Here is an 18,507-nt window from a genome sequence, read left to right as displayed (position 1 = left end):
GCTCTGTGAGGCAAAAGCTGAGAAGCTTGGAAACTGTAGCTCCTGGGAGGAGTTAAGTCTCGAAGGCGGTGCTAAGTCCACCCAGGCATTTTGCACAGATGAGAGATTAAAGGATTTATTAATCATGCATGAAAGAATCAAAACAACCCTCCAGGTATGTTTTTGATGAGGGAATGACATTATAAAATGATGTGAAGCTTAAAAAAGTCCATTTTACACAATACTGCCTCTTTAAATCACCGAGTTATACACAGACACAGCAAATGGCCATCATGTTATTCTTCTTATTCTTCCCACAAGCGATTCCTTTGGCTTTGCTCTGCATGAAATCAGTTTTTCCAAAGTTATAATTAGCCCCCTGCATCAAGCAAACCTGAGAGTCGAGTCCTTTTCTTTTGTTAAAAGCCAAACAGTCACCCTCCTACACTTCTTCCCCTTTTTCCTTCTGCTGTCTCCCTCACAGGAATGTCCCATGCATGACAGATGCTCCTCCCCTCTCCTGAGAGACGGGTGAGGGGAAAGAGGGGGTGAAGGGCTATGACGGATAAGTAAGAGGCAGCAAAGGAAGTGTATGTGTGTGTGTGTGTGTTAAGTCAGCAGAGTTTTCTTCCTCAGCCTGTGCAAGCTCTCATTAGAGAGGAGGAAGCTCTCTAGACTCTTCCTTTTCATGTTATCTCCAGACGCCTCCATTGCATCTGCAGATCAGATGTCGAGCTGCATCTAGTTTTGGTATTTACCCCTGGAGTACATCTGCTGTAATTCACCCTCATGCTTTATTTCAGAGAAATGAGGGCAGAGGTGCTGGTGGTCTGGGTCGGGCTGAGCCTTTGTTGGGGTCTTGTCACTGCCGAAGAACCTGCGGAGGAGAAGCAGCTGTCAAGAGCCAAAGCTCTGGCGAGAGAACCCCGGGGGCTGATCGGAGACGGGGGCAGATGGGACACTGAAATGTCAGACGAGCCAGCTGAAGTTACAGTAGAGGAGAAGAGCAAAGCAAAGAAAAAGAAAAGCCCTGAGGAAATCGAGGCCGGTAAGTTGGAGCTCAAGCAAAAAATGCATCTGTGAGTTTTCCTGACCTTTCCTGGTCTCTCATGTTGTCAGAGGTCCCACTTACAGCCTTAAAAGAGTAGTGTGGAGTTGTTGAAATGAAGTTCTGTTAAAAGTATATTACATCATAACTGCAGTAGAAAATGCACTTGGTTTCTTCATAGGGCTGCACAAAATGGAAAAATCGTGCAGTGGCAAAACAAAGATTGACTATAGCAATGACTACATCAGCTGCAATTCACACATTTTCCTTATTTCTCTTTAGTAATTCATTGTTGGAAAAAAATCTCCATCTCTTGACCTAATTTGCTGAATGAGCTGGAGAACAGGCACAAGGGGAGTGCAGACAGCTAGTTTAGACAGACAGATAGGTAGGTAGGCAGGTTATTATTATTATGGATAGATGGCATTTAGCAGGCTGATACAGTCTTCATTCAGTATAGATCCAGATAAGTTGGTCTCAAATGCTGAAGCAAAAGGGACCATGACCTAAGTGTATTTTTTACAGTCTTAAAGTGCAATTAACCACCTTAAAAAAGCTTATCTCACCCCTCACAAATTTGGAAACGTACCAGCAAAGTGGGTGGAGCCAAAAGACACAGAGGGGTGTGGCCAGGTGTGGGGATCAACGGAGGCTGTTAAGCAGGGCTGTGGTCAGGAGGAACGATGCACTGTTGCTTACTTCTAAACTTTGTCGCTATATTTGGTGACTTTTAAAACCCCTGTAGCGACTTTTTATACAAAAAACAAAACAAAAAACAAGGAAATCTGTTTTTTCTGTGTTGTTGGAGATTTTTATGGCAACAACGCTCTGCTGTGAGCACCTCCCACTTCCTGTACTGCAGCATACTGTCACCAGTGATCAGAGCAGAGGAGAGTCATTCCACTCTGTGTCCACATTGCAAATGCATCATACGTTTGTAAAGCTGAGTAATGCCGTCGATCAAAGCTTGCTGTGGCCACCCTCACTATTCCAGCTATTGAGTCATGATGACTCACCATGTGTCTGAGTGAGATGCTTTAATACCTGAATGTGGAGCAGAGTGACGAAAAGCTTTATTGTTTATCATTTGACCAAAGGGGCCAGCACTGAGACAATTTTAGTCAAAATAAGTGGAAGTAAACATAAAGATAGAAGCCTAGAAAGCATATTTATAAATAGCTCCAGTCTCTATATGAATTTGCAAATCGTTTACAGAAAAGGCCATTGTTTATATGGAATATGGAGATAAGTGGTGGTGTGCCACCAATGATCTTCCTGTCTGAAACAAGTGTTGTTAACAAAACTTAAAGCATTTATGTTCAATAAAAATCCAAAAACAAATAATTTAACACTCATTAAAACTTCTAGAATAGTTTTGCCTTTGATACTGCTGAGTACATAAAGCAAATATGAAGGTTCACAAAAATGGTTTGCATAAAAGCACCAAGATTAATTTTTGGATTTGGATTCTTTGAAACAGAAAACTCTTTTGCTACTGTCCTTTTTCAGGCCAGCTGTCAACCTCAGCATCCAAAACCAATTAATTTGAACTAATATTGAATGAAGAGAGCAAGGGAATTGTCTGCTTAACTGCTTCTAACCTTTTTAAAAGAAGCACATTTAAAAATCCTGACATGTCTCTTTAAATCTGAGACTCTGAGGCGACACAGGCGGGAAAGTCTGCAATCAATCTATGAGGCAGGCAGTCATTTAGTTTGAGAAAAGAGAGAGAGAGAGAAAGATGTGTCCAGACATTTAGTTTGCTTCAGCAATATTCTTACCTCTCTGCAAATGTTGTCCAAAACAAAAGCAGATCAAGAGCTGCAGGAATGTTGTTTGGTTGAACATGCCTCTGATTCTGGGATGACTGGCCAGAATCTTGCAGTGATTCAGCTGGTGGCCTGACTTTTTCCTGGCAGGACCACAACGATACGGCTTACACGTTACACTTTCCCTGTACGCATGTGTGTGGGCGTGTGTGTGTGTGTGTGTGTGTGGCCTTGCATTTTATGCATTATAAGGACAATGTTATTTTGTAGGGACCTCTTGAAGAGGTTCTGTTTTTGGGTTAGAGGTTAGGTTTAGGAGTAAGGTGTGAATTTAGTTTAGGCTGGGATTAGGGTTAGGGTTCAGCTATAGAAATTAATACAAAATGAATGGAAGTCAATGTGAAGCTCCTGTGGCGATAGAAGACATACTGTATATGTGTGTGTGGTGGGGTGGGCGTGTGTGTGTACTTGTTTAGCTATTCTTTTTAGGACCATTTTTTGGCATATTTACTTACCTCTGAAGAGTGATGGGCCTTATGGGGACCAAAGAATAATAAAGTGGGCCCCATTCTTTAGCATTAGAGTGTAGGTTTAGAGGTAAGGTGTGAATTAGGTTTTGTTTAAGGTTAGCAGGAATACACTAATACTAGTAAGAGAAGGTTTGAAAAAATGTCCGGGTTAGGCATAAATGCATGGAAGTCAATGCAAAGTCCTAATATGGGTAAAACTACCCATATTACATTACATAGAGAATTCAGGAGCTGGTTTTGAAAAGCACAATGATACTAATGAGAAAGCAAGTTTTCTGGGGGGAAAATGAAAATAGAAGGCACATTTGTGGGGAAACCACACAGAATGATTAACAGCTGAAATGTTTCCACTACAATTTTCCACAAGTGGGGAGAAAGGATTTACAAGAGGCCCCACTTTCAGATACACCACTGCAAGGGAGCTCATGTTGTGACTCTGCTCCACATTCAGCTAAACCACAAACCTGGCTACCTGTGTTTTCCATGAGTAACAGTAGTTACATAAAGGTCTGTACTTGCCTTTGTGCAGTTCTTAGTCCTTGCCAAAGTCTGAATTCCTTTATCTCTATTTTGCTAACATGAACCGAATGAAATGATGTGATTCAGAGTCTTGGCAAGAATATTCCTACTGGCTTCTTTCTGCTCAAGCCCAAGCTCATCTTCTGAATAACACTGTAATTTAATTTGATGCAGATGAGTTTTCATTTTAGGGTAGTGCTAGTGTTTTATCTTCTATAAAAAATTGTAAAAAAAAAAAAAACAAACAAAATAAACCCTGAACAACATAAGAGATTAGTTTCAGGTTACACCCTCAAGAAATTTAAATTTATGTTTTTGAAAAACATAACTGCCTCCTAAAATTTTCCACATTTTGGAACAAAGCGTCTTTAAAAGCAACCTAATTAATAAATATTCATGTTTTATTCCCAGAACAAAACTCCAGCTGCGTTTGAAGAGATTTATTAGAGAAGGTTTGTGAACAGCAGCAAAGACTTTAGTGGCTGCTTTACCATGAAAACACCATCCTTAAAGTTACAGTATGTAACTTTTACAAAAATATGTTTTTTCCATATTTATTAATGGTACATACTTAACTGTCCCCATATTGTGTCAGTATAAAATGAGATAGATAATCTGTGAAAAAATCAAGCTCCGCCACCTCATCCCTGACCTTGTGCCCTCTGGAGAAATGCACCGCTCCAATCAAAAACAACCAATCAGAGCCAGGAGGAGGGTCTTAAAGCTGTCAATCATGCTTGTGTATCAATGCTAAATGTGCTAAAAGCGGACTAACAATTTACCGTTCCAGGAAAACTATTTATCTGCCGTCATCGGTGGCAATGTTAACTAGCCTTAGCATTCATGGCAGGCTATGTTGCAGAGAACTAGCTGTAGCATAGCAGATAGCAAGGGGGTAACAGGGCATGTACATATGAGTGACTAACAGTGCTAAGACCCTCCTTCTGGTTCTGATTGGTTGTGTCTCACTGGTGTATTTCTGCAGTTAGTACTGGGAGTACTGGGAGAATTCAGAGGAGTTCAGTTTCTACACAAATTATCTGTCTTATAATTAAAATTAAACTAAACAAAAAAAGAAATTTCAGATCTAAGTTATCTATTTTAATTTTGAATATATGTGTTTCACATAAAACAATAAAGGTAACAGACCAAGTACCCATGGACGATTTATCAATGTCCCTCTACATCTGCTTCTACAGTTGCATAAAGAGAATTAACAGGGATAGGACGGGTTCTAATAGAGCATCTTGCACTGAACCCAAACACACTCCTCTCCATGACAAATCTTGATTCTCTGTAGTATAAAGCGGTGCTTTGTTCCTGCACAGACTAATCTACATGTATTTGATGCAGCGTCTGCCCATGCTCCAGTCTGGACATGTTTTCTGATGCAGATTGATAGTTGCAGTAAAACACTTGCTGGCTATGTAGCAGTTAAACATCCACAGAAGTGACACAGCTGCTCTATGTGGGCATCTTCACTCGCCGCGTTCTGGTTTCAATTAACGGATTATGTCTCTGTCTCCCCGAAGCCAAAGCGAAGAAGGCAGCAGAGAAAGAGGCTAAAGCCAAAAAGCAGAAAGCTCTGAAGCCCACCAAGAAACCGAAACCGCCAAAGCCCACCAAGAAACCAAAGCCACCCAAGCCCACAAAGAAGCCAAAGACGCCCAAACCCACCAAGAAACCAAAGCTGGTAACGACCACAGCGCAACCGGAGCTCCGCCTTCCTTTGCTGGAGGAGGAGGAAGTGGGCCTGGAAACAAGTGAGTTCGCTTCAGATTTATGGTTTCAGGTAGGAGGAGAGTCAGGGGAGCAATATTCAACTTGATGATCTTTTTGCCAGAATACTCTGACTGCTCCAGTCTGTTACTATAAAATTAAGAGATCTCAGTATGCTTAAAGCTTTGATCTGATCTTTACAGCGAATCAACCTGGGTTTCCAACGGAGCCTGTTGAGCCAGACCTGGGTAAGACGCCCAACCCGAGTCCTCACAGAAGCGGAAATCCTTACATGTGTCTTTTCATTGCAGTGGAATGACTTCTGAGAAAAGATTTAGCAAAATTTAACCATTTTTTATTATAGGTATTTAGTGGTGGGGAAAAAAACCTAAACATTAAGAATTAATAGTTTAAAACTACATTTCTGGTAGCATAATTAAACTATATTAAAACAAAAAACAGTGTACCTAAAGTATTTATGCATTTATTTACAGTTGAAACAAGATATTTACATACACTGAATAAAAAGACAAACATTTTTTTCTCACTGTTTGAAGTTAAATCTGACCCAACTTTTCTAGTTTTAACTTGGTTAGAAGTACCAAAGTATTTACATTTGTTAAATGCCAGAAAACCTGCCAAAAACATTTTTTAGACATTTTTTGGAATTTTTCTCGAATTCAAAAGTTTAGGTACATTTAATCAGTATCAGGTACAGCTGCCTTTTATACTATATGAGTTTTGGGTTTCCTTTCACAAACTTCTGCTAGATTAACAGACACATTTGAGTTAATGTACCTGTGGATGTATTCTGTGAGAACATTGTCAATTAACCGCTGAGGTGCCAGTTAAAGCGGTGAATTATAAAAAAAAACAAAAGCTTAATTTTAAAGTCTTTTATTAACTTTAATTGGGGCCTGTGCTTTCTGATCTCTGCATTTTGATCCCAGTTCACTTAAAAGGGGAAGCTGCAGTGACACAAAACAAAGCAATTTAGTGGAAATAAGTTATTGCTTTTCTACAAAGCGATCTTGCATTTGAGCCTACAAAGCAAACAAACCTCAAAGTCCACATCGTAAATCAGGGATAGAATTACAATTTAGTAACATTGTAAAACTAATTATTCCTTTTATTCGGGTTCATCTGCTACTAAAATCCGACATGGACCAGTGTGTTGCCAGATGCCGTTTTAATCAGCATCTTTGTTTCTGGAGCCAAAGCTTTTCCTTAAGCCTTTAACAACAAAGTGCTGAGGTTTCTGTGGGTTGTAAGTAGTGGCTGTAGATATTCGCAGGAAGTGGAAAACTTCTGTTTTCTGCTAAACGGATCTGCAATTGTGATGTTTTCAACAAGAAAACAAATAAAAACTGCACCACACTAACTTTTTTTAAAAACTCGCCAGAAAGGTGCGCAACGATACTTAAAAACAACCTTACACTAACTGATGGCTGTACATGGACGGCTCAAAGGGTTTTTGCTTGTTTGGGAAGGATCAGAAACACTTCAGTTTCTCAAGCGTTTCCAGTTACTGTATAATTGTGCAATTTGGCATTTTGAAAATAAATTTGCTTTATGGAAACATGCCGATTTCTTTATTGAAAAACAATTATTTTTTTTCCAATAAAGATTTTTTCGCTAGAATGAGGTGTTTTTTGGGGGCCATATCAAAATTGGTGCATGTCGTAAAACTGCAAAGGAAACACTTTTTTCGCTTCAAACGAGTCACATGATCAACCGGATGTTGCCACTGGTGCAAACCATGAAAAAGACGACATCTGGAAGTAAGGATCCTGGCACAGCATTTTACATCATCCTCATGTGCTACTTTATTATTACATTACTATTCATTTTGTATTATGTCTACAGTAAATGTGTTTTCAGCTTGAAGTGAAGTTCAGATGAGATGGGATTCAGTACAAAAGTTGACCGTAGATATAAAAATCATCTTCATATATTTTCATATATCTGTGATGATAATGTGATATTTCCAGACAAATGGATCAGAGGACACAAGAAGGAAGCCACAACCACTGAGGTCATCATGTACATACCAGGTAGTCCTCATCATACAGTGAATGTTTGGGATTTTATCATTTGTATCTGTACTGTAGATGCTTCTGTGTTGATTTTGTTCCCAAATAAGATCAAATTTATGGGCAACTGTGGACATAATTTCACTATTCCTGTGGGACAAATTGAGGATTTGCTTGAAAATGAAAAGAAAGATCATGTCAGATACTTTCAATAATTTATGACATAAATGAAAAGTTAATCTTTTTCTCAGTAACACACTTGTATTGATTGATTACACACAGTCCAATGTTTTAAGACTATTTATTTGCCAAAAGCTAATGAAAACATGACATTTAGGATTAGAATATTACAGCAGGTTTGTTTTTATCAGATAAAAGGGGATCTTACTGATGAGTATTTTTAATAGTTGCTATTGTCATGAAGTAATTTTAATATGACAAACAAGCCTTACGGGAATGCATGTTTTAATTTATTGAATATTACTGTAATTTTACAACTGGCGGGTTCCAATCAAAACACTCCCACTTTTTTTTATTTCTGTATATATATGGATTTTTTTTTTTAAATGGCCTCATGGGAAAAGATCACTGCTGAAATATCTCTAACACCATATATCTGAATTATTTCTTTCTTGTTGTTCCAGAGGAAACCACGTCTGTTCCATTCGTTGGTCCCTGGTATGAAGAGTATGATTACTCTGACTGTACGTCTTTATCCAGCCGAGAACTGGACAAATATTAAGACAGTTGTCCTGATTGTGGCCAATGAGAGACTTTCTCTGTGTTTTTCCAGTGGCAGAGGCAATAGCAAAGAAACAACAAGAGGAGGAGGAGAGGGCCCGCAAAGAGAAAGCAGAAAAAGGTAACCGATGGAAAATATTGATTCTTTTTAAGGACAAGTCTGCTTATATGAGGGATCTACAACCACCTGTATCTCTACACTCACCATTATGGCATCTAATAACCAAAAATGTAAAAGCATTGAACTTCAATAAATGAATGAATTGCCAGGGGGGTGGGGGAACTGACATTTCAGTACAGCCCATCCATAGAACAAAAGAACCCAAACAATCAACATGGGACACGGGCAGGCGGGTACAAACTGCAGCCCTGAGAAGCCACCCTTTTGTTAGATAAGAACAAGAATATTAGGGTAGTTGAGGGAAAAAAATCAGATCTGCACATGAAAAGCAACATACAGTATTGACAACATAAAAACACAAAATGTAAAGATCATTCAAAAAATGTCAGGTTTAAAAGTTTTTCTTAGCCGTTTTCATCAAAGAAATAGAATCGCCACAAAGAATGAGACTAGGGGTGGAAGAAATACTCTCTTGTATGAAGCAATTTCTCCTTTTCTTTTGGTTCCAAACTACATACTTGTTTGACAACATTTTCAACAGAGATACAATGTTCCAAAGAATATGCATTAGTTTTAGTTAATAGTTTGATAATTTCCTTTATTTTTTATCGCCCTGCAAGGGGTCTTTTTGTGGGCTCTACTGTCCCTTTTTCAAAGTAGGCTGACAGGAAAAGGGGAAGGAGAGGGGGGAAGACATGCGGTAAACGTCGTCGGGTCCAGGAGTCGAACCCGTGACAGCCATGTCGAGGCCACGTTGCCTCTGAATGTCGGTCGCACTAACCCCTCTGCCACCACGACACGCCCGAGAATTTCCTTTTTTTTTTTTTTTTCTTTAAAAAAAGGAAATCTACAAAATTCCCTTTGGAAGATTCAATAAAAATAAGCTGATCTGTGACTCTAAATAAGAGGATTGAGGTCAATTCCGGCTCCCGGGTCGTACAGGTACTGGACCCCCAGCTTATACACTCTGTTATTGTTCTCTAGCAAACCCGAGGATGCATTTACACTCAGAATAAAGTACCAACTAGAAAGCAGCTGCTAGAGTTGTATTGTTATTTAGGGTTAAATGAGTGACAGGTTCTCCATAAAAATGTCACATATTTGAGATTTTTCTTTGTAAAAGACTTTTGCTCCACCACATGAAAAGAACATATCTCGGCATATTGAAGAATACAATCTTTCTGCCAAAACAGCATCAACAAGTCAAGGCACGGCCCCGATTTGGTATAAGAACACATTAGCATTAGTAGGACAGAAAAAGTGGATCTTGATCCTCTGTAAGTTCGTTCTGTTTGCTTTCTAATCCCACAGCTGAGCAGCAGAGGAAACAATGGGAGGAGGAAGAAGCAGAGAGACTGAAGAAGGCGGCTTTTCCTGCTCAGCCAAAAAGTACATTTACGACACTGTTATGACTTACATGGACTGGTTTGATCCTGAGAGATTTGGCAGTGAGATCTGGCGTGTTGTTGTCGTCGTGTCAGAGTGTCCTCCTTTGGGCTTGGAGTCTCACCGGGTGGATGACGACCAGCTGCTGGCTTCCTCTCAGTCTCACCACGGCTTCGCGGCTCAGAGGGGACGCCTCAACATGCAGGTAGCCTGTAGAAGAAAACCTTCTGAACACCTGATACCCCTCCCCCCAGCTGATGCTTTATGATCACACATTGTACCTTGTATGATGGCCATAAAACAGCCAAACTAATGGAATCTAAGCATATTCCTTTTGAAGGGGTAGCATTATGTAAAACTGACATTTTAGCTTTACATCTTGTAATGTTGTTTCCTCATCAAAACGTACCTGGAGTGTTGCTTTGATTCTTTCATGCATGTTTGCGAAATCCATTAATACCTGAGTGGATCTAGGGCCGCCTTCAAGGCCTCGATTTCAAACTTCCACCTCACTGAGCGGCCCTTCACACTTAGCTCCTTCAGACTAGCCATCAGTAATTAGCAAAAACCTACACATCTGATGAGCTCATTTTACGAGCTACTTGTCAGTGAAACACTGGTAAAGAGGAGCCATGTTGTTATGACTTCCTGAAGGCGGAGTTTCAGGAAGAGCAGGAGCTTTTAAAGAGACAGAGGCCCAATTTCAAGGCATCAAATCACCAAGTCAAGTTTCTTTTAAGTCATATTTGATGTGTATAGCATTTTTATGACAACTGGGGGTAACATAGTTATTTGATTATGTATTATGTACCTGGAAAAATACATCATACTGTCCCTTTAGATGCTCTGAACAAACATAAAGTGTGATGAAGGATACAACAGTCTATTTGCATCTCTGGTTTGTGAACTGTGTTTGCAGAGCTCTGAAGATGAGGAGGACATGTATGGAGGTGCATGGTGTGCAGAGCCTGAGGACAAGGAGCACTGGTTCCAGGTGGACGCTCGGCGAGAGGTGGAGTTCACCGGTGTCATCACCCAAGGGAAGAACTCAGAGCAACTGTGAGTTTTGTTTGTTTTTAAACGCCATTTTAAAAAGTTTTTTTTTCTTTTTATCAATCTCTTCTCATAACACTGGATCACATTTCATAAATAAAAACTTAGTCTTAATTTAAATTTTATGGTTAGTGGAAATGCGGCATACGTTTGAGCTATTTTGTCAAGACCTTCCATCTCTAGATCTTGGAGCTTGGAAGGACTGTGGACTCGTGACTTATGTTCTCATTTCAGGGAGGATTTCGTATCGTCCTACTTTGTTGCCTTCAGCAACGACAGCCGGGACTGGACGGTGCTGCACGATGGCTACGCTGAATGGGTGAGTGGGACCTAAATACTGTACTCCAGCCGGAGATTTTCAAAGAGAAATCTCAAAAACATAATCTCTCTCTCTGTGTGATCCCTTTCCTCAAGCTCTTCTATGGGAACGTGGATAAGGAAACACCCGTAATGAGTCAGTTCGCCGCACCGGTGGTGGCGCGTTACATCCGGATTCTTCCCCAGAGCTGGAACGGCAGTTTGTGTCTGAGAGCCGAAGTCCTGGCCTGTCAGCTACCAAGTCAGTGCTACGGACAACAACATCAGGACAAATAAAATTGGCAATCAGGAGAACTACTGTGTTTCTTTACTTTAACACCCCTGAACCATGTGACTGAGTATGTGACCAACTTCTAAAGAACTTAACAGTCCATTCCTTTAAACCAGGCGAACTGAAGCAGGAAAACATATAAAAGGTCCTTAAAAGTACTGACATAAAAAAACATCAAATTTTATTTCATTCAATCAATCTATCGTTTTCTATACAACTGACTGACTCACTTAAACTACACTCTGCAATGTGTAGGTAACATTAAAATAGCTGAAACTGGCATTTTAGGACGGTGTATCGATGTTTGGGGACATAATTCAGGTTTCTTAACTCTAGAACTACTGAGAAGCTTATATTTAGATATTTTCATCCAGGGTTTCCTTCCTTTGAGTTAGGACATTCTCATTCACCTTCCCCTGGAAAGAAAAACACTGCAGTTTGGCAAGCATGGGCTATATTTACACACAGCACTGGAGATATCCATTTCTTTAACATGAACTTTAACATGAACTGCTAAGATGTCTCTCAGTGGTAAGGCTCGAATAACAGCTATTCCAACTGCTAGAACAGTAGCAGCTTTAACAACAACAAAAAAAACTCAAAAGAGAAAAATCAAGTACATTGTTTAAATGGGTCACTAATTAATTAAAAAGTAAAACAATGATTTAATAATTAAAAATACTGTCAGTAAGCTAGATAGCTAGTAAACTACTATCTAGCTAGCTAACTTGATGGCTGCTATCCAGTAACCAACCCAGCTTATTGAGTAGTTAGTCTTTATAAAGAAAGAAAGCTATCTCTCTCTCTCTCTCTCTCCAATTTTATTTGAATTGTGGTCTGTGTAACTAATGTATTCATTTATTTCTGACATTATGGGTGTTATTTTACAGGCAGCTACCACAGTGAGAATGAGGTCAACGCATCAGACGATCTGGACTTCAGACATCACAACTACAAGGAGATGAGACAGGTTTTGCACAAGACAGTGAAGAGGAAATTCTGGCCAAAATAAATTAAACATAAATGAGCAATAAATTTGTTCCTTCTTTTATTTCAATGCTTTAGATGATGAAGGTGATAAATGAGGAGTGCCCCAACATCACAAGGATCTACAACATTGGGAAAAGCTCACAAGGCCTCAAGATGTACGCCATGGAGATCTCAGACAACCCAGGCGAACACGAGACAGGTCGACATTTAGACTTCTTAAGCATTTATTTCAGAACATGTCATAACATCGCAGGCAGAGTGATTACTTGGGGAAAAACTTCACTGACATTAGAACTTTACCTTACCCCATCTTCAGGTGAACCCGAGTTTCGCTACACAGCAGGTCTCCATGGCAATGAGGCTCTGGGTCGGGAGCTTCTCCTGCTATTAATGCAGTTCCTCTGCAAGGAGTACAGAGATGAAAACCCAAGAGTGCGACGCCTAGTGGACGGAGTGAGGATTCACCTGGTGCCATCACTGAACCCAGATGCTTACGAGCTGGCCTATGAGATGGTACCGTACCCCAAGAGTCATGACGACATTAATGACATCTAAAGTTTAGTTTGTCTATTTTTAAATGGAAGGAAAATCTACCTAAAATGAATATAAAAAGAAAGTACATCCTTAGAGATAAGATAAGATAAGATAAGATAAGATAAGATAAGATAAGATAAATCTTTATTGTCATTGTCACAAGGACAACGAGATTCAAAGGGTGCCATCAGTCGGTGCACATGCCCAAAAACAAAAAAATAACTGTCTCACAATTCACACACAACGCAAGAATCAACAAACTGGCAAAAAAATAAATAAATAAGAACAGCCACATTCTCACATACATCACTTGTGATGATTAATGGTTGTTTTTGATTGCATTTAGTTTTGTTATCCTTGTAACAACTTAGGATTTTAAGTGTTTGGATATTGTAGATAAAATCCACATTTAGATTTTCATATTGTTCTACTGCTGTCCTGAAGGGCTCAGAGATGGGAAACTGGGCACTGGGTCACTGGACTGAAGAAGGTTATGACATCTTCCAGAACTTCCCGGACCTGAACAGCATCTTGTGGGGAGCCGAGGACAGAGGCTGGGTGCCTCGCATAGTGCCCAATCATCACATTCCGCTGCCAGAAAACTTCCTTGGTGGCTCTGTGAGTGTGCAAACATCAGAGGCTGACTGTGTATTTACTATACTTCCACAAATATATTAACAAGTATTTCTTTCTGTGCCGTTACTTTAGCTTGCAGTTGAGACCAAAGCCATAATTTCATGGATGGAGCGCAGTCCATTTGTGCTCGGAGCCAATTTACAAGCAGGAGAAAAAATGGTGGTGTACCCTTTTGATATGCAGCGTCCTCCAATTTCTGTAAGGTTAATAGGATAAAGAATATCATGGAATATCTTCCAAAATGTACAATCATTGATTCTGTGCTGTCTCGCTTTGTTAGTTAACCGACAGTCGGCGTTGGAGGATTAACGCTGAGATGAACGAAGAGACCTGGGCTCGTATTCAGAGGCAGAACGAAGGAGCGCTCAGAGAGACTCCTGATGATGCCATGTTTCGCTGGTTGGCAATGTCATACGCACACAGCCATCTAACCATGACTGAGACCTATTGGGGATCCTGCCACGGTGATGATGTCACTGGAGGACAGGGGATTGTTAATAGAGCCAGCTGGAAACCAGTGGTGGGCAGTGAGTAGAAGATGGCAAATAGCCCACAGAGGAATGGGCACTCCTTGTGACAAGAAAATCAAAAGAGCAAATTCTACTTTGATTTATAAGGACATTTTTTTTGTAACAAGACTGGTACTAACCGAAAGGGCTAAGATGTAGCATCTGTAGAGTCCGTCTAAAGAACTGAGTTTCATTATTTGACAAAGATAACAAAGATGGGTGTTCAATATCCAGGCGCCATTTTCCCACTGCATTTTCCCCTAGGCTTAGATATCTTCTAAACCTCTGTTTCACATTCAAGATTTCTCCTAACCCTACTCCAAGAGATACAAGCATCTGCAATACAACTGTTACAAGTTAACAATAACAAGCTCCATGAATCTCCTCCACAGGTATGAACGACTTCAGCTACCTTCACACCAACTGCTTTGAGCTCTCTGTCTTCCTCGGCTGTGACAAGTTTCCTCACGAGAGCGAGCTGGCGCTGGAGTGGGAGAACAATCGCGAGGCTCTTCTGTCCTTCATGGAACAAGTGAGCATAAATTCATTCATGTATGGGGAGGAGAGTTTTATTTCAGAATATTTATGTAAAAGAATGACCATAAATTAAATCCTGCTCTGAAATGATTTGCCTTGTTGTTGCAGGTGAATCGAGGAATAAAAGGTATAGTAAGAGACATGGAGGGAAACCCGCTGCCTAATGCCACAATAACTGTGGAGGGAATCCGGCATGATGTCAAAACTGGTACGCTTTGATCAAGATTTTATGTTTCACACAAAGTGTGTGCTGTGAAATGGAGGGAAGACATGGTTTACAAACCTTCTCAAGACTTGTTATAACTTTCCTTCAGCAGTTCTTCCATAAAGACCAAATTTAGAGTGTGCACCAATAACAATCCGATTCTCTCATCAATGTTCTCCTTGGCTAACATACCAGTTCAGATGGATATCCATGTCATCATTCTTCCAGTTCACAGCTGGATCCTAATTTGTGTCAGTCTGTCACATAAAATCCCATTAAAATACAGGGAGGCTTGTGGTTGTAGCCTGATTAGATGTTTTTTAAAAAAAGAGGGTACAGGTATTTTAGCGAGGTTCTGTATTAATTAAATGTGTCTTTCTAGCTGCCAGCGGGGATTATTGGCGGCTGCTGAATCCCGGTGAATACAAGGTGACGGCCAAAGCTGACGGCCACACGCCCCAGACGCGGCTCTGCATGGTGGGCTACGACACTGGAGCTACTCCCTGCAGCTTCACCTTAGCCAAGTCCAACTGGGACCGAATCAAAGAGATTATGGCGCGCAACGGGAACAGACCCATTCGACTCGTCACCAAAACGAACAGGGTGAAGTCAACCGCTTCGAGCACCACGGCACAGCCCGCCGTCACAGGGGAGGAGAGTCAGGCCAATTCCCAGAGAGCCGAGCGACTCAGACGGTTCAGGCTGATGCGTCGACGCAAATTGCGCGAAAGGTTAAGAGGCAGAGTCACCACCACCACCCTTCCAACAACAACAACGACAACAACAACCACAACACAACCACCTGATGCTGAGAGCACAACCTCCTGGTACAACTCTTGGTTTCCTGTGGACAGCTATACAGAGAACCCGTTTGACACCTTCATATTTGGCTCAGCACCTACGCAAGAGTATAATTTTGAATACACCATTGATTAGCAAAAAATAAATAAATCACTATCTATCTGCACAACTCCTCAGTAACCACACATTACAAGCTACTACTTCTAAAGTCTTTTAATGAGTTTTCTAAAGGTCTTTGTGAAGAGAGATGCACCAAAAAAATGGCAGATTTTCAACTCGACTGATCCAGAGCAGTGACTAGTAAGCCGGTAAACTTTAAATCTGATCAGTAAACGCACCATGTCTAAGAGCAGACCATGTCTGCATTTGAAAATGCAGATATATGTGGTGTGAAAGTGATTGTTTAGATTGCTTAGAAAAACTTTCCAGGTCTCAGTACTTGTGCGCTGACAGAGGAAGCACAGATATAAGATAACAGGAAGGCTGAACATACACTGCTTGGGCAAAGAAAAAAGTCACTAACTGGACTGAACTAAGCAAGGGGAACAAGTCTCCTTGTAGATAATTATTGCATAATCTTTGAGCCAGCAACAAGTTATTTAACCCCAACTGATTCCATCTGTAAAAATCATGTTGAAAGTCACATCCTGTAGTCAAAGAAAAAGTATTAGTCTGTTTGAGAAGGGTCAATTTATTGGCATCAAGCAGAGAAAACATCTAAGGAGATTGCAGAAGCTTCTAAAATTAGGTCCAGAACTGTCCAACACATTGAAAACTGGAAGGGAAGGAAACCTGGGAAGCAACGTCCCCAAGGAAGACATATGGTCGGGAAAAAATCCTGAATGGTCATGATTTACAATCACTTAGGTGTTCTGTGACATCAAACCGAAGACTAACAGTGGAACTCGAAGAAATTTTATGTTTAATAACAAAAGCAAGAGCATTTCCTCTCTCACAATGTGGAGGGTACTGAAGGGATTGGGACTGAGCAGCTGTGTAGCCATAAGAAAACGACTGACCAGGGAGACTAACTGGAGAAAAGGAAGCAGAACCCCCGGGGATCCCAGTGGTCCCCGGGGGTTGTGGACCACTGCTCTAGAGCGATTTAACAAGGTCAGCATATGATCTGGCGGCATTGCATATGATCTGGGGTTGCTGCAGTTCTTCCGATCAAGGTTTAGCTGACTACTTGAATATACTTAATGACCCGGTTAGTCAGACTCATCCCCCATCTCAATCACAGAATCCATTAAGAATCTTTGGGATGTTCTGGAGAAGACTTTGCACCATGGCCAGACTTTCCCATCACCAATGCAACATCTTGGTGAAGAATTCATGCAACACTGGATGAAAATAAGTCCTCTATCTCTGAGACGACTTGTTTTCAGAACCTCATCAAAAGGTTCTGAACTCCCACAATATATGATGTAAACAAAACTAAAGGTAATCCAGAGATGCATTAGTGTGTGACCTGTGTTTTTCTTTTTGGCCAGGCAGTGTGATACAGCGACGTTGCCCTATTTTATCCTCGAGTGTCCGATCTCTGTCCGTCATTGAACATGCTGTATTTGGGAATGTTGTCAGAAATGTGGAAATCTCCAGATTAGAGGATCTGAATTTTCTAGTGCAGGGTCTCAAACTTTAGTCCTCGAAGCCTGGTAACCTCCAGCGTTTAGACATGTCCCTGATCCAACACACCTGAAACAAATGAGTATTATCTCAGCAGGTAGTCAAGTTCTTTAGATATCTGGCGATGACCTAATTATTTGACTTATGTGTGCTAAAGCAAAGACGCATCCGAATGTTGCATTTAGCATTTTTCAAAGTGGAGTTTGACATCAGTGTTCTAGGGAATGAAACTGAAGATTGATGCCGACAGTCACAAATGATAACTAGACAATCTAAAGTCTGTAATCAGTTTGATTTTGTACATGTTAAAACTAACGTTTTAAAAGTGCCTCCTCTCCCTAACGCATGGCATGCCAATAGAAATATTTAGCAATCTCTCACAGTAGGAAGGGTAGAAAAATGTTTTGAATACCATTCTTACCCCTGTCAGTTTTTAAGGAGAACTGGGAATCAACTAAGATTGATATTGGTAGGCAAAATCTTCGCAAAGCCAGAGACTGAAAAATGGTCACAAAACTCTGATCAGTGCCTCTCTTATGACTGAAGAGAATGGATTTTTATGAGGCTTTCACTTTAAAGTTACCACTGAATAGTCTGCTGAGCAAGAGTCAAATCAAAGTGAAAGTACAGGTACATGTTTAAAAATGTAACATGTTCAGTATTCTTTATTACTTATTTCATACTCATTACTCAATTCATATACTATATGGACCTATGCATAAAGTGAAATATTTCTAGCCTTTATTTTTGGTAATTTTTGTGATTATGACTTACAGAAAATGAAAAACCAAAATTCAGGGTCTGAGAAAACTAGAATATTGTGAAATATTGGAAATCTTGGTGTCCCAGTCTAATCAGCTAATTAACCCAAAACACATGTAAAGCTGTAAAGGTTGATTGGCCAACAAACTCCCTTTCACAATATTTTCCATTTTTTTTAGATGTATCTCTACGTTCCACTGCAAACAAAACAGAAGAAGCAATGCTTTCTTAAGTGTTTTGCTTTTGTATCATCTTTATTTTTTTACACTGATTTCTTGTAATGGCTGAATGCATTAAAATAAAATATAAGCTGAGCTGTCATGGTTGGAGGGGAAACAATAAAGGTTTAAATGTACGACTGTTTGTCATGATCAAACTTTCATAAACGTGCCATTAAACATTTTTATTTCAGTTCAC

The 18,507-nt window shown here is 40.3% G+C and overlaps 1 protein-coding gene across 1 annotated transcript; it reads left to right on the top strand.

The window, feature by feature from the left end:
• The first annotated feature begins 117 nt into the window (after nucleotides 1-117).
• LOC102224080 (inactive carboxypeptidase-like protein X2) lies at nucleotides 118-18,445 on the top strand. Its single transcript, XM_014471693.2, has 20 exons — nucleotides 118-1,027; nucleotides 5,378-5,608; nucleotides 5,768-5,812; nucleotides 7,556-7,618; nucleotides 8,242-8,301; nucleotides 8,391-8,459; nucleotides 9,771-9,848; nucleotides 9,941-10,050; nucleotides 10,765-10,904; nucleotides 11,133-11,217; nucleotides 11,313-11,457; nucleotides 12,378-12,457; nucleotides 12,553-12,676; nucleotides 12,794-12,990; nucleotides 13,456-13,629; nucleotides 13,720-13,845; nucleotides 13,928-14,174; nucleotides 14,549-14,688; nucleotides 14,802-14,901; nucleotides 15,281-18,445. The coding sequence occupies exons 1-20, from the start codon at nucleotides 769-771 to the stop codon at nucleotides 15,832-15,834; spliced, it is 3,027 nt and encodes a 1,008-aa protein (XP_014327179.1). The 5' UTR covers nucleotides 118-768; the 3' UTR covers nucleotides 15,835-18,445.
• The last annotated feature ends 62 nt before the right edge of the window (nucleotides 18,446-18,507 follow it).

The sequence above is a fragment of the Xiphophorus maculatus genome, chromosome 8 (genome assembly GCF_002775205.1).
Source record: "Xiphophorus maculatus strain JP 163 A chromosome 8, X_maculatus-5.0-male, whole genome shotgun sequence".
NCBI lineage: Eukaryota > Metazoa > Chordata > Actinopteri > Cyprinodontiformes > Poeciliidae > Xiphophorus > Xiphophorus maculatus.
Note: the sequence above shows the minus strand (reverse complement) of the source record. Positions and strands in the feature narration are given on the sequence as shown.

Bases quoted from the DNA above. Each gene is read 5' to 3' on its own strand.
- LOC102224080 (XM_014471693.2), top strand. From the start codon at position 769: ATGCTTTATTTCAGAGAAATGAGGGCAGAGGTGCTGGTGGTCTGGGTC. The intron at 10,905-11,132 runs GTGAGTTTTGTT...TTCTCATTTCAG, and splicing joins GGGAAGAACTCAGAGCAACT to GGAGGATTTCGTATCGTCCT. The intron at 13,630-13,719 runs GTGAGTGTGCAA...CCGTTACTTTAG, and splicing joins AAAACTTCCTTGGTGGCTCT to CTTGCAGTTGAGACCAAAGC.